The 16862-nt window shown below is 36.4% G+C and overlaps 2 protein-coding genes across 3 annotated transcripts in view; one reads left to right on the top strand and one right to left on the bottom strand.

Moving 5' to 3' along the window:
- The window catches only part of LOC140138054 (choline transporter-like protein 2), a 54160-nt gene extending 49362 nt beyond the window's left edge, over positions 1 to 4798 (bottom strand). Inside the window, exon 1 of one of the 2 annotated variants that reach the window (XM_072159899.1) lies at positions 4348 to 4798. In XM_072159899.1, the coding sequence (XP_072016000.1) occupies positions 4348 to 4474 (127 nt within the window). In that variant the 5' untranslated portion in view covers positions 4475 to 4798. The remainder of the gene's footprint in view (positions 1 to 4347) is intronic. The other variant, XM_072159898.1, reaches the window with a different exon arrangement.
- A 2017-nt stretch (positions 4799 to 6815) lies between these two features.
- LOC140138053 (uncharacterized) overlaps positions 6816 to 16862 on the top strand; it is an 81448-nt gene continuing 71401 nt past the window's right edge. The window contains exon 1 of the mRNA XM_072159897.1: positions 6816 to 7315. The gene's annotated coding sequence lies outside the window, so the exon portion shown is untranslated. The remainder of the gene's footprint in view (positions 7316 to 16862) is intronic.

The raw sequence follows: 16862 nt of genomic DNA, 5'->3' as shown, positions 1-16862 counted from the left end.
TTGACTGTACCCACCAAGTTTCATGCCCATCCGACAGTTTTTACTAATTTGACCTCAGATGACCCCTGGTGACCTTGAAATGACCTTCAAAATATTTGGCTTGAAATGTTGACTGTACCTACCAAGTTTCATGCCCATACGACAGTTTTTACTAATTTGACCTCAGATGACCTCTAGAGGTCCTCAGTGACCTTGACCCACTAACCAATACAAACCGGTTTTGTCTCGGGTCAAGATGCACCCACCCACCAAGTTTGAGAAACGTGCGACTCCTAGTCTCCGAGAAAATAGGCGAAAACCAAAACTTTAATCAAATTTGTCACACACGCACACACACACACACATACATACGGAAAAGTGATTATATAGTCTCCTGCCTTATCAGGCGAGACAATTAGTGATAGCGAACCTTATTTTAAATTAGTGATAGCGAACCTTATATATAATTAGTGATATCGAACCTTAGAACTAGCGAACCTTATTCTAAATTAGTGATATCGAACCTTAGAAGTAGCGGACCTTTTTTTAGGTATAGCGAACCCTTATCTCTAATAGAGATAGCGGGATTCTGATCTCCATAGACTTTAAAGTAGCGGACCTTTTTTTAGGTATAGCGAACCCTTATCTCTAATAGAGATAGCGGGATTCTGATCTCCATAGACTTTACACGTTAGTGATAGCGAACCTTAGAGATAGCGAACCTTAGAGATAGCGGACCTTAGAGATAGCGGGATGTCACCAGTATGACTACGAGTATGACCCCTTGGCATAATTGTTGCATGACCTTGTCCTTGTGCAACTAGTAGTAGGCCTATGTGCTGGACGGAATAGTAGCAGTAGCATAGCAGTTATTTATTTGTGTGTTAAAGTTTGTTAGAAATCTTATTTAAGATTAGTGATAACGAGCCTTAGGTATAGCGAACCTTAATCGAAATTAGTGATAACGAACCTTAGAGATAGCGAACCTTAATTAATTAGGGATAGTGAACCTGAAACAAACTTAGTGATAGCGAACCTTAGGTATAGCGGACCTTTATTGGAATTAGTGATAACGAACCTTAGAGATAGCGAACCTTCAATAAATTAGTGATAGTGGACCTTATTCAAAACAAGGCGGTTCTCGAACCACAAGTCTCGCCTGCTTTCGCAACCGCCTGCTTGTGTGATTACTTTTGGTAGAGGTAAATGAATTTGGCGGTTATAGGCTAGGCACGATTATCTGGCTGATGGTGACTGTGCCCACCAAGTTTCATGCCCACGCAACAGTTTTTACTAATTTGACCACTGGTGACCCTGAAATGACCTTCCAAAATTTTGGCTCTAAATGTTGACTGTATCCAATAAGTTTCATACCCACACGACAGTGTATACTAATTTGACCTCAGATGACCCCTGGTGACCTCGGAATGACCTTCCAAAAATTTGGCTTTAAATGTTGACTGTACCCACCAAGTTTCATGCACATCCGATAGTTTTTACTAATTTGACCTCAGATGACCCCTGGTGACCCCGAAATGACCTTCCAAAAATTTGGCTTTAAATGTTGACTGTACCCACCAAGTTTCATGCCCATCTGATAGTTTTTACTAATTTGACCTCAGATGACCCCTGGTGACCCCTGAAATGACCTTCCAAAATTTGGCTTTAAATGTTGACTGTACCCACCAAGTTTCATGCCCATCCGACAGTTTTTACTAATTTGACCTCAGATGACCCCTGGTGACCCTGAAATGACCCTGAAATGACATTCCAAAAATTTGGCTTTAAATGTTGACTGTACCCACCAAGTTTCATGCCCATCCGATAGTTTTTACTAATTTGACCTCAGATGACCCCTGGTGACCCCGAAATGACTTTCCAAAAATTTGGCTTTAAATGTTGACTGTACCCACCAAGTTTCATGCCCATCCGACAGTTTTTACTAATTTGACCTCAGATGACCCCTGGTGACCCTGAAATGACCTTCCAAAAATTTGGTTTTAAATGTTGACTGTACCCACCAAGTTTCATGCCCATCCGACAGTTTTTACTTATTTGACCTTAGATGACCCTGGTGAACCTGAAATGACCTTCCAAAATTTGGCTTTAAATGTTGACTGTACCCACCAAGTTTCATGCCCATCCGATAGTTTTTACTAATTTGACCTCAGATGACCCCTGGTGCCCCTGAAATGACCTTCCAAAAATTTGGCTTTAAATGTTGACTGTACCCACCAAGTTTCATGCCCATCCGACAGTTTTACTAATTTGACCTCAGATGACCCCTGGTGACCTTGAAATGACCTTCAAAATATTTGGCTTGAAATGTTGACTGTACCTACCAAGTTTCATGCCCATACGACAGTTTTTACTAATTTGACCTCAGATGACCTCTAGAGGTCCTCAGTGACCTTGACCCACTAACCAATACAAACCGGTTTTGTCTCGGGTCAAGATGCACCCACCCACCAAGTTTGAGAAGCGTACGACTCTAGTCTCCGAGAAAATAGGCGAAAACCAAAACTTTAATCAAATTTGTCACACACGCACACACACACACACATACATACGGAAAAGTGATTATATAGTCTCCTGCCTTATCAGGCGAGACAATTAGTGATAGCGAACCTTATTTTAAATTAGTGATAGCGAACCTTATTTATAATTAGTGATATCGAACCTTAGAACTAGCGAACCTTATTCTAAATTAGTGATATCGAACCTTAGAAGTAGCGGACCTTTTTTTAGGTATAGCGAACCTTTATCTCTAATAGAGATAGCGGGATTCTGATCTCCATAGACTTTAAAGTAGCGGACCTTTTTTTTAGGTATAGCGAACCCTTATCTCTAATAGAGATAGCGGGATTCTGATCTCCATAGACTTTACACGTTAGTGATAGCGAACCTTAGAGATAGCGAACCTTAGAGATAGCGGACCTTAGAGATAGCGGGATGTCACCAGTATGACTACGAGTATGACCCCTTGGCATAATTGTTGCATGACCTTGTCCTTGTGCAACTAGTAGTAGGCCTATGTGCTGGACGGAATAGTAGCAGTAGCATAGCAGTTATTTATTTGTGTGTTAAAGTTTGTTAGAAATCAACATTTTATTCAAAATAATGAAATATTTGGCCAGCAAATTGTTTTGAGCGGAGTAGGGTAACGGGAAACTGGGTAGGGGAAGGTGGGGCATAACGGACCCCCGGGGCAAAACGGAACCACCTAGAAAAATAGGCCTTGGCAATACTGCCGCCTATGCAAATTATATTGAGGAACACAAGTATGGCTACGAGGATTTACAACAAATCTGAAACAATCCACTGACATTCGAGCAAGATCGAGTCAAAAAATTACTACCCGTCTGGTGTAAGATATGTAGATGTTTAATGCGCTGAAATTTTACTTCATTAATATCAGATTCCCAAATAATTGTGTATTTTGTAAACACGAAGGTACTGGCCATGAGCTGTATTAAGTGCATGGCCTATATGCTACGATGTATTATGCATGCAACCTATTTCTAAGAAATCGGGTATGGGGCAAAACGGAACCCTAGGTGTGGGGCATAACGGAACAGGGTTCCGTTTTCCCCCGGGTGTTTTGTCCCACAGATGGGTTCCGTTTTGCCCCAATTGAACATAAGTTGTCTTCACTAAAGGAAATGTAGGTGTTATCTAGGGGCCTACTCGAACATGGTAAACACTTCGCTGAAACATAGACATATAACTAGACCTACAGATAGAATTAATGATTAAAAGTTAACCACTTACTCCACAGAGATGGTAGGCCTACTGAGTATTTCTTTCTAATCAAATATTGGTCATACATATTATAGGCCTACTAGGCCTATAAGAAGTTAACCACTCACTCCACAGAGATGGTAGGCCCACTTAATATTGTAACTGAATATAGGCCTACATATAACTAGGCCTAGGGCCTACCGATGGAACAACTGATATAAGTATGCACCCAGGGTGCCGTTTTGCCCCATAGGGGGGTTCCGTTTTGCCCCGATACTGGGGCAAAACGGATTTTTTTTGTTGAAAATATTTCTTCATTTTTATAAAAAATTGTAAGATTCAAGTTATATTGGTTACTGGTACATATTAAAGGTAAATACAAACTTCAACTGAACATATACTTTTTACAGTCATATTACTTATGGTGACGTCACAGAGCATCCTCAAAGTTAAGTGTTCCGTTATGCCCCACCTTCCCCTATCGACTTTCATTAGCCTTTGCAGTAGCATAGCAGTTCACTTTGTATGTAACAGGAAATCTGCAAAACATCATACCAGAGAAGATGATTCTGGTACCATGTCATTGGGCATAGTATTAATAATATTATTATAAATGTAAATACTCACCATAGTAAGATTTCTTTTTATTCCTCTTCAATGGTGACTTTTTCGGTGGCCTATCTTCTTCTATGTCGAATTCTGCACCGTCGTTATCATATGCCTTTTTATCACGGTGTTTTTTATTGCCATTCATTTTGACTTCCTCTTTTATTGTACAATCCGTAGAATGTCAGGTGTTTTCAACGTATGGCTAGCTAGCTAGCTGCCTGCTCGCCCTGGCCAACCCGGCCTAGAATGCAGTCATAGTGTGCGTTTGTGACATGCGAAGGATTTTTAGTACGTAATCCTACGTATGTTTTCCTGGATATTACGATGACGATTTGTACGATGTCAGTGATCAAAATAGACTCAACTGTATACAACAACTTGTGAACGGGGTTAAGGCGCGGTCACAATGCATCTTTTGCATAACAATTGAATGGGAAATCACCTCCACTGTTCATGCCGTCAACGCTGTGTTTACGGCTGCGATTGACTGCACAAAACGAGTAGTGCTTGATTCCCAGTGTTTTATTTAGTTGTTTAATATGTGCAGGTAAAGCATTGGCATAACGCTATACTATAGTTGGAAAATCGGTACCAGCTACCAGAAAAGCGATTACTCCTCCTGCCTCCTCCCATCCCGCAGCGCGGCGCTCCTCCCGCATCCAACCACCAATTACAAAATCATCACAAATATTAGACAAAATAATACAATTATAAATTCAGGTAATACATCAATAAAAAATTACATCAATGTAAAAATAAATTAATAAATTAATAAAATTCTGGTAATAGGCCTACATCAATAAAAAATTACATCAATGTAGGCCTAAAAATAAATGAATAAATGAATAAATGAATAAATGAATAAATGAATAAATGAATAAATGAATAAATGAATAAAAGAATAAATGAATGAATAAATAAATAAATAAATAAATAAATAAATAAATAAATAAATAAATAAATGAATAAATAAATAAAATAATTCATTCATTATAAAGAAAAGTAGGCCTATACAAAGTAGTTGTGAAATAAATAAATATTAAAAAGTAGTAAGTAAACCTGTCATAAGTAAGTATTATAAGTAAATATTATGAGTAATAAAGTAAGTAAACATTAAGCAAGCAAGAAGGAAAGAATAGGGCCTATATTGCATAAAAGAAAGAAGTAGGTAAGTAGTAAACAAGTGAGTAAGCTCCGAAGTAAACAGTTAAGCAACTTAAACAAATAAATAAATAATTTAATTAATTAATTAATATGGTGATGATGACGACGACGACGATAACGAGAATGGTTATGAAGATAGTGTTAAATTACATGTATTTGGTAAGGTAGACTTTTAGATATGATGTAGGCCTAAACTTTTTTTATATTGATGCTGCATTTGTGATTTTTCTTGTGTGATTTTTATTGATTCTTGTGATTTTGAAAAAAAAATATATAATGGAAATAAAAGCACCGCACTTTGTGTCTTGTGGAAAGATAGAAAAAATACTGTCCTCTAAAAATCAAAATAGGCCTATGCTCATCCTCGCAATATGTCATAACATCTTCACCGACCATACTGGTAAGTGGTAATGGTAAATGGTCCCAGGCTGTAGTTTTGATTAATAACATTTTTAGGAAATCGTACAAGTTCTAGATTCTATAGATGTGGCTACATTAATTAAGCAAATAAAAAAAAGGCTCGTGGAAACAAGAAATACTAAAAGTAGACTATAATTATAAGTTTAACCAGGGAAGTGCCACTTCCCTGGTTTAACTAAGTCGGTAACAATAATGCTGGACCGATACCACCACCTCCAATTCTGTCTACTTTCGACCAATCAGGGCTTGTTTTATTTTTCAGCCACAAGAGGGCTCCCTGACATGCTCAAGCTAGGGCATAGGGTTCCGAACATGATGTGGTATGATAATATGAACTTGATTGGGGATCTATTTGGGCCTCAATGTCAGGGGTTGTACGTAGAGTACAGCATCCGGGCGCAGCATAATCATATCAACTGTCAAGTCAAATTTCACATTTTTATTGTTTGCAAGATCTAGTCCATGACTTATGACCATTTTATAGAATAAAATTCTTCGGACATATTACGGCACAGGTCACTAAATGTCGACGTGTTTTTTGTTTGTTTGTTTGCTTTTTTATTTTTTATAATTAGGCCATGATCGATCCGTCCAACAATACAGATACATATTTTGTAATGAGTTCTCAGGCTTGAGTTACTCTTGGTGTGTTATAGTTAAACTGAACTGAACTGTTATAAGAATACTAGTATCAGCATTAGCTTTATAATAGGAAGATTTTCAACAGGGGGGGGGCCGAAAAAAAAAATTGGTGGACCCTCTTTTATAATTCAATAGGCCAAAAAGCAATGAATGGAATTGGTTCAGTAACAAATCAGCAACACCGCCCCCATGAAAGGCAACCCATCTCCCACCCAACTCCATCACTTTTAATATTGCATTTCATTGCACTTGACATTCACTGTTTAGCAAAGACCCCTCGGCAATACCAACCCACGGTGAAACTATTAAATCGGAATACTCGTCCGCTGACATGACATTACTACCGTCTTGCCTAAAGTTATAAAACTATGAAAAAGACCACAAGTGCTAACAGTGTGGAGGAGTAAAACATAGGAAAACACTTACCAGCGGCGACTAGGCAATTGAGGAAAGTTTGGTAAATTGATTTTGAAAAAGGTTGACGGGATTGGTTGCACAGGATTGGTTCGTATTCTCTGGTTCCAGTGAAGCAAACTTCCATCATCTTTTCACCGTCTCAGCTTCGTACACGGTACTAGCAACGCAGAATAAACTGCGACAAACTGAATTTGTGATAACCTTTTCATCTCTTGCTAACAATCTATCGAGGGACATATAATTTGCGACCGTTTATTGCATTTGGATGGAATATAACTTCGTTTATTGGATTTCTGTAATTTTGTTTCCAGAATAGAATCATATACCGTTTACGCAATTGAAGGTAAATAAAAATGCTCTTTGGTTTTGCACTTTTACATGTTTTAATTAAGACGTTTCAGATGAAAGACGCTTGTCTGTTATATCTACGTTTGTCTTTTGTGGCTGTGATCTTTAAATATGTTGACGAGAACATTAAACATGCTCATCCCACGTTGCTCCTCCTTAACACTATACATGTATATCAATTCTAATTATTTTCCATTGCAAGTCGTTAACGTATTTTTAGAATAATACTATTTGATCGGGCATCTCATATTTAAAGCAGTTAACGTTATTAACATGAATGACATACCGTAATTCAAAAACCCTGCATGCTTCTTTGATTAAACATGTTAAAATTGGCAATTCTAAATTTGATTATCCTCATAAGTTAGCTTAAGTTCAACGAATTGCTATTGTTTGCAAAAACAACTAAGCAACATACATCTGTAGGGTGCATCATCATAGGCAGGGTAGATGAGTAAACTATCAAAGAAATTTTTTTTAAATGAGAAACGAAAAGACTAGATTAAAAAGGTAAAATTCTTCATTGCCTCTGCGATATCATATTTGAACCCAAATCCTGTATTTAATACGGATTCGTCTGTATATAGAAATTGAAATACAAACTTTTTTAACGTTTTACCATTTTAAAAGTAGGATATAGTCATTTTCGTAGTTCTACGAACCACAACGTTCTTAACTTCTCCGCATGTGGCCGATAGAAATAGGTTGACAGACTTATACCACAATTAGCAATGTCAAAAAGGTGGATAATGTACTTTTAAAAAATATTAATTTCTGCGAGTGGTGACTTCAGTTGCCTTTTGACTGATGATACAACCCAGGGAGGCCATACTATTTTTCAAACGGGACCTTTGGGTTGGGCAATGTCGGTGGTCGCTGTTTGCCCACTATAAAGATTGAGAACAAAAAATATAAGGGAAAGAAGATAATTATATATAAATTATATTTGATTATAAAACTAGAGAAATGCGTACTTGAATAAGCTTGAATAATAACCGCAATTCACTTGTGCGGTCTGAAGTATCTAAAACATTGAATTGGTATTTAATTAATCTTCGTAATGCATGGGTTGTAACTTGTAGTTGTATGCATACGACGAAACTCGCTCTCGAAATCTTGGTTTATATTGCTACCAAATTGTCGGAATTTTGACGAAAAATCGGTAAAATTATACCTATAGGATATCGACACTTTGCCTATCAAAATGAAGTATTCTTGCATTATTCATCCTTATGATTAAAATAAATCACATTTACATTATATTAATCTTAAAATATTTTTGCGACCATATCATTTTGAAGTATTGTGCAATTTTTTACAATGAAAAAAATTAGCATGATGAATGAGTTGAAATACAAGCTCATTTGTTATCAAGATAGTTTTAGCGTATCGTATTTCAGGTGTTTTTTGTTTCGTGCTTGTTCATCTGCATACATTTGTTTAATACCTGTCGCGTGTAATAGTATACGTTTGTTTTTCACTAATATAAAAGCATTATTCTCCTTTTTCTTGTTACCAATATTTATAATACAACCAAATACTGTCTTTTCAATCGTGACAATTTGAGTAATCTATAGGAATGTTAATCCTTTTGACTTTTGCCCAAGTTCATGGTTAACCTAGGAAAGTTTTGTTCGTTTTCAGTGATTTATAGTTCGTTTCTTGATTCTGACGACCAATCGCGAAATAAAACAAATAAGTTCTCGCTGTCAGAAATGGTAGCAGTGATTTATTTAAAAGGTGTTGACCCTTTTGAATTTATGAATATGATATCGTAATTATGAAAGGTAGGCATATAGGAGAAGATGTCCCAATCATTTCTTAAATAAACATGATAAAATGTGTCACAATTAATTTGTAGCAACCAATACATTTAAATACCATGCGCAAAAAGTAAAAAGGCGACGCTTTTAGATAAGATTGTTTTAAAGCATCCACTGTCGTATTTTTTTTCTCGACAGGACAGGACAAAGTACATAAGACCTAATAAAAAAAGTATCTAAGAATGAGATATGTAGGCTGTCTCTCTCCTACTACAAGGGGCAGTCTTCAATGAACGGCTCTTTTCAGAGCCATCACTTACTTTCTCCCTAGGACAACGGCACAATGGAACTCACTTCCTCCATCAATTAGACAATCCCCAACTACGGAAAGTTTCAAACGCCAGCTGCAAGCTTGCAACCCTCTGGAGTTAACCAGGAGGGCCCTTCTTCGTTAATTGCCTGCTGCCTTGCTCCGCGTCAGCGCCCTGTGTTGGACATCCTATTGGAGATTACACAGTAACTAACAGATGCAGATGCAGATGCTTTTCTCTGTTGATAAGGGGCAGTCTTCAGTGAACGGATCTTTTCAGGGTCACCAAAACTTTTACGTTAGCAGATAGGCGAGGCCTGCTTGTTCTCTGTTGATAAGGGGCAGTCAGTGAACGGCTCTTTTCAGAGCTATCAGTAGGCAAGCCGTGGCCTACATCTCTCATTCTTAGATACTTTGTCCTGAAGTAGTCAGAGCAACTCCTGCCGAAAGCTTGACAGTTCAAAACTTATCCGACGGCGAACCCGCTAAAATCTTCCAAATTGATTTGTACGATTTAAAATATGTTTGATCGGTGCATTAGGCAATATGGTATATTTCTTTAAGTCATGTCAGTAGAGATAATATCTACAATTTGAATGTACTTCATGCTTGAGAAATAGATTTTAACATGATTCCCATATTTGTACAATATATATGGAAGTCATCTTCTTCATATGATGGAAGACGGGGGTCGTTCTGCCATCACCCCTCTCTGAAAACTGTGCTGGTACCGCTTCCGACCCTAAAGGTATAGGGAATAAGGGCTGCTCGCTTGACATCAATGTATACCGTTTGACTTACACCCGAAGCAATATGGGGTTCAAAGTGTTTTCCTAACTTTTTGTTAGGACGAGTTTCTGCTCAATAGGCACATGGCCTTTAGATGCATCATGGCAGTCCTTATAAAGTAAAATTTGGGTCAAACATTTCGTTTGGGAGCGTCATAAATTTCAAACAAGGACTGAATGTTTCTCCCGGATGTTTCTGAGGTGGTTGGTGCTTTTATTGTGGATATTTTGTGGGGATTTTCAAGCATGGTAGAACCCATAAACCGCAAGTTAAAGTGCTAGAAGATATAATGATAAAAAATATAAAGAACCACAAGACCTATTTAAAATATCTTAGTGCTGCTATATTCTGTTCATGAGATTGTTATAAACTTGCTATATGTGGTGAGATAAATTGTTATAAAATTGTTATTTTCTGTGATGAGATTGTTCTAAAATTGTTATATTCGGTGATGAGATTGTTATAAAATTGTTATATTCAGTGATGAGGTTGTTATAAAATTGCTACAGGCTGTGAATGTGTGATGAGACTTGATGGAAAATTGCTATACTTGGAACGGTTCGGCATCATGAATTGGAATTGACAATTCTTTCACGCACGAGTTCATCGATGTTGCAAGTTAGCATTGAGCAACTTTGACAAGCAGTTGACAACGTTTTTAAAAGAAAAGAGAAAAATAACAAACTTGAAATTTCCCAATGGACAAACTCAATAATGTTGAAGTTAAACATGTCACTACATAGGAGATTTTACAAGTTAAAATACATTGTGTATTTACTATCATGATAAATGTGGTATGTCATGTTGTCATGGTTTTGTGCCTGCTAGATTCAGGGCACATTATGATGTCTGCTTGGTACTACATGAGACTATTCCGAGTTTGGAATAAAGAAAAGGGGTATAAGCTTGGATTTCATGCTAACATTCTTGTTTGAAAAAAAATTATTTCCAAATACCACCACATGCATCGTGCAAAATTATGTGATCATCGGACGACCAATAATGAAAAATCACCATCATTAAACAGAGTCAGCACTCAGCAGTTCCAGCAGTTTATTGGCACAGATGAACATGCATTATGCTCACATCTTGTTATAAAGCATCCGCATGTACAGGCATGAACATCTCGAGTGAGGCTGAAAGATGTCATCAAATGTCACACTGATACATTAGACCATGAGTCTCCTATGTCATGCATGTATCGTCCAGGTTAACACGGTTAAACGCCTACATGCTTTGATTCTATCCGATGAGTAGCCTATTTACGATATTCTTTCAATCATCCATTTATATATGTCCCAGAGGGTTTTTTTCATATTTTTCATAGTTTGAAATTTGAAATATGACTGATAGCAGCAGTTGTAACATCACACGAGAGCGGGTTCCGCATCATATCAATCACAGATGCATGCGCATCAACAATTCTTGTTTAAAACACTTAAGAAAGTTCCAGGAATCTTATTGGTTCTTAGCCGTGTGATATGACACGATATAACACACTTAATTAAGCGCGTGCGTGTCGACACGATACTCGTACGCGCTATAACCAATTGAAACGCGATCTTTTCCTGGATGCGGATCCGCATCCAGGAAAAAGATCGCGTGATAGGCGCGTTTCGTGTAAGTGCGTAGTGTGTGTTCGCTTAGGGCGATCATGACGCGATGCCGCATGTGTGCACAATCATAGACATTTGTCTGGGTGCACAATCACATTGAAACGCACCAGGAATGCGGATTGATGCGGATTGCGCTTCTTGTGCAGATCACCCCAATGTTGCAGTCAGGACTTCTCACGATCCTATTGAAGCCAGGGTCAATGTGTTGCACATATTGTCAAACTTCTCTTATGAACTATTGTCTTCGGGGGTTATGTTGTTACCATTCGCGTGAAATCTTATATAGAAATCAATGGAAGGTCACCACCCGGGTCACAATAAATGGTTCCGAGTTTTTCCATTATTTTCTTTATTTCAAAAAGAAAAAAAATGGGCCGACCAAATGGAAATGGAAATTTTGATGTCTATATTCAAATCATGAAAGGTCTTGGTCTAGGAGCTTTCAACCTTTTGAACTTACCAATCCAGCTCTTTGTACAATACAAATCATGTTGATACAATATCTTGATAAAACATCTCAACACCATTTGACATCTGGAAAATGGAGTTCCAAATGGTAGCAAAAGAAAATCTCAAAATTATTGGAACATATTTAGCATGTGTAGCTTCACCAGTCATCACGCAACAAATGCCTCAAAACACCAAACATCTGATTTTACTATATCCTTTTTCAATTTTTGTGTATTTTTACGTTTTATTATTCATGATATTGCATACCGAATTTATCAAGTAAAAATAATAAACTTCGTTCAAGAATCACCGTTTTCAGATGTAGCTCAGCTCAGTAAGTAAATAATTATTACTGTTTAACTTAGATATCAAGAAGCAGTTATATGTGCAAAGGTTCACGTACGAAAGAATTTGAAGAAAGACAGTGTTATCGAATTGTGTAAAATAAAACGTCTGTATTCTGAATATTTGAAAAGAAATTTCTCTTGCTCTACAATGTTCTAGAAAACGGATTTTTATGAAAGAGGTATCAAAACAAGCGCAGTGGAATTATGTATTATTGTGATTAATATGAACTATTTCCATGCTTATTTGGTTCAGAAATGAGCGAATCTGTACAAAGTGGGTTAACTATGTTAACTTACTTGCACAGCGAATGTGATTGGAAGCATAGACTGACATGACTTGTTTCCACGTGGCTATCAACATGTTTAATCATTCGCCATTACCGTATTTCTAAAACTTTTTCAGTAGCTTTCAACACAGAGTTGAGTCTACTGTTTTGATATCGGTTTGTTCAGGTATACCTATACCTTGTCTTCGCAATTTGTACTCGCAATATATATAAGTGTTTCAATCATTTACGGCAAATAAAGATGTACCATTAATTAAGAGACAAAAACACATTTACGGTAACGTAATGTGTACACAGCATCTACAGGCTATAAGCAGTGATATATACAATTGCTTAAAATATCATATTTGTGTCAATTAATAAAGGAAAATAATTTATAGTACACTTTCCGGAATGAATTAAAACTGTTTGAATGATTCTTTTATTTCATATCATATTTCGACTCGCCGTCATCTCGAGACATGTACACCAAAGTCAGCAAAGTGGCAGGTAATTTGGAGTGTCGCCAATAGAGTGTCTGCCATTGAAACCCATGAGACACAATGAACTAAGGTTGACCTTAATATAAGGGAAATAATAAATATATGGACAAAATATACAATAACAAATGTGTAAATAACAATAGTGTCACCAAATCCATCACGATTATGAGTTATTCTTCCGATAGAAGGCCATTTGTTAAGACAAATTGATAGCAGTTGCTGTTATTAATAAGAATAAACATGTCTTTTAATTTTGAAATATTTTTACATGGCACACAATATCTATAAATAGATTACAGTTGATGAATTTTGAAATTTATTATATTCTAAATATAATATAGACGGTCGTCGTTATAGAAAATTACTTAAATTACACCACTTTCTATATAATTGTATTTTGAAGAAGAAGGTTTTTATTTATATAGTTGATGCTAAGCATGCAAACTTGCGCTAAGTGGCCATATTGTTTTTCAACATTGAATTTGAATAAAAGATTCAATTACTATAAACCCAGTGCAACGAATACAAAAATGGTAATTGTATCAGTACAGCGTTTTACCTTTCATGCTTATATTGCTTTTTAATTTAGAAATTTAACCCAACCCGACTGTCTAGTTCAACCGATCTGTTCTTTATGGATGCATACAGATAAGTTCGTGTAACACATGTTTAGAACACGAAACCTTTTCAAAATCGCGAAATTTTCGAGATATTTTTTAACTTTTAACTTTTCGGATGTCAAATATTCATTTAATGATCATATCTGTCGCCATTATTCTGTTTATTCTCAGGTGCAATACACCTGTTTTAAAACCGCAAAAGAAAGCTGGAAAATGTTATCAGAACAAATAATGCACATGTAAAATGTCAGGTATCATCCATTGATGTCCTGGTTGATGGGAGCTATGGACATGTGGGAGCTATGGAGGAGCCTCAAGATGCTCGACCCACGCTAAACATCAACATCTACTCTAAGTACATCTCAACAAGAAATTGTCGATTTCAATCGCTGACCAATGTAAATGTTATGTCACAATGGAAAATTGTAACAGACTTTTGGCAGATTCAAACATATTGTGAGACAACAAAATTTTGGGAAATTTTCAATACATTTGCTGGTATGATGGTTAAAACAGGCGATGTTGTCTTGGAAAATAATTTTCGTGGGTACTTATGGCACTTGTGGTATATAGCTTCATATGGTCATCTGGGCATAACTTCTGGTTCATAGAATGACTTTAAAAAAACTCACACGCCACGAACATGAGGTCAAGTTTTGAGGTGTGCGTTTAGAATTGAGGTTTTTGAGTATATGCCATATTTGGAAATGAGACATTTTTGGCTCTTCATCATATCCAATGCACCAGATGTTTATAAACTAGGGTTCCCATCTGATCTTGTAGCACCATAATATAAGTTGATCACATTTCCGATTTCAATCATATACATTTTGTAGTATCGACTCACTATGGACCACAATGGCCTCATCCCAATGGCATAGTTCAATAACCTCAAAAATACTCATAGTGTAAAATTTGACCTCAAGTTGCAGAGTATGAGTTTTTGTACCCAAATGTTCTAAGGTCATTCAATGAATGTACAAATGTATTAGGGTTAAAGAACTGTGACCTGATAGATGAGCATGTTGTGGATCATAGTGACTGCTCAGTTTTTAACCGTTTTTTGACATGAAATATTAATTGGAATGCATGAAAATAAGTCTATTTGTTGAAACAAAATTTCTTTTAAAGTGAATTGCTGTTGCGCAACTTTGCTAAGAATGTCAAAACTGTATCATGCTGTAAGCACTTCACTTGCACTATATTCACTGGAGTTTCTTATGACAAATTATTCAGAACTGTTACAATAAAAGTTGTCTCACCACATCATCTTGTAAATCGAAGAATATTAAATATATATTTATCATAAAATTGTTGGATCAACTCCAAATCGATTAGGCAATTTGCACGCTACAAAGGAGTAGGATTTGATGTATCGACAGGTAAATTATTTACACTAGTGTTTGATATATAACTTTGATATAGTGAGACAATGTACATACTGACTGGCATAATGCAAAGTAGAGTATATAAAGGCGGTCTCTGCAACATTTTGGGAAATTGTCGATTAACACGAGCGAGTTTGTCCAAAAAAATACAACCGCATTTATATTCTGAAATATTCGACAGTGAGCTGCAAATTTCAGATTAGATTTAATTTACAAAATAATATGACGATCATTGTTTCACTCCCAGTCGACATATTTTTATAGGTTGATTGAATCCTATTTGTCTTATTAATTAATTTTCATATCTGCTTATCTGCTTCAGTTGAATTAAACAAATATAATATAAAACAATATGCCTAGAAATATTGTTGATATTGATCACATTGATTGTATCAAAAGAATAACGACAAGGCTATTCCAGTTGAAATCCATATACCCCCTTTGGAAGATAGGACCTCAATCTCCCACAATCTGGAGTGTCAGTTACTTGAATGGGAGATTAAGGACATGTCTGCCTTCCATAGGGGTGTATAGATTTCAACAGGAATGGCAAAATTTCGTCTCGTGGGTAGGAAGAGGAAATTTTTTAAAACAATCCAAAAATATTTTACGAGGTAAATATAATCCGATTATAGGGGGCCTACTAGTCAACAAATTCACGTAAACAAGTTGTTGACACTATACTATATTTTGAAACAATAAAGAAATTTAATGGTCTTGTTCCCAATTGCGACTTTTAAAACAATAGTGTTATTTTGAATATAAAACGTATATCTGGAAAGGTGGGCGCTCAGTGCAAACAGCGGAAACCACTCCTATTGCAAACCGTTTAAAAACCTCAATTATTGCCTATTGTTTAATTGTCAAATGCATGTTTAAAATCATTTAGCTTCGGAACACCGAAATCAAATTTAGTCAGTGAAATGTGAGATGTGATCTGACAAGTCGTGTTTTCAGGTACGTTTATGTGACATAAGTCAATGAAGTTTAACAAAGACAATGTTCTGCATGGCAATAATGAGGAATATTTTTTGAGTACTAGTAGTAGTTGCTGTTTTGTGTTTTTCTTATTAACTTTCGAATCTAAAAGTTCATGCAATATAGGTCAGTGCCCACCAATTTACCAATCACAGTTTCATGCACTACCTGGACATTAAACAACCATATTTTACACATGTCAATCTCATAACGTAGCTAATTCGCATGATTTGCCGGGACTATATCATGTATATGAACCTATCGATACTTATGGAGTACTAACCTGTACCTATTGCATGAACTGTTTGATTTGTAAGGTTAATGAAGAAAACAAAAACTTTTCAAATATCTGGAGCTGGATGGGTGAAAAACGCTCAAAATGTACAATTTTAATGCTAAAACGTGCCCAAATGAGGAAAGATGCACATTACAGCGTTTGGTCAATTTTGTTCCCATTTCGAGCCCGCCCCGGTCGGTATATCTCAACATTCACTTGCTTTCATTCCTAGTTG

Source organism: Amphiura filiformis, chromosome 17 (genome assembly GCF_039555335.1).
Source record: "Amphiura filiformis chromosome 17, Afil_fr2py, whole genome shotgun sequence".
In the NCBI taxonomy this organism is placed as follows: domain Eukaryota; kingdom Metazoa; phylum Echinodermata; class Ophiuroidea; order Amphilepidida; family Amphiuridae; genus Amphiura; species Amphiura filiformis.
This window is presented reverse-complemented; position numbering and strand designations above follow the sequence as displayed.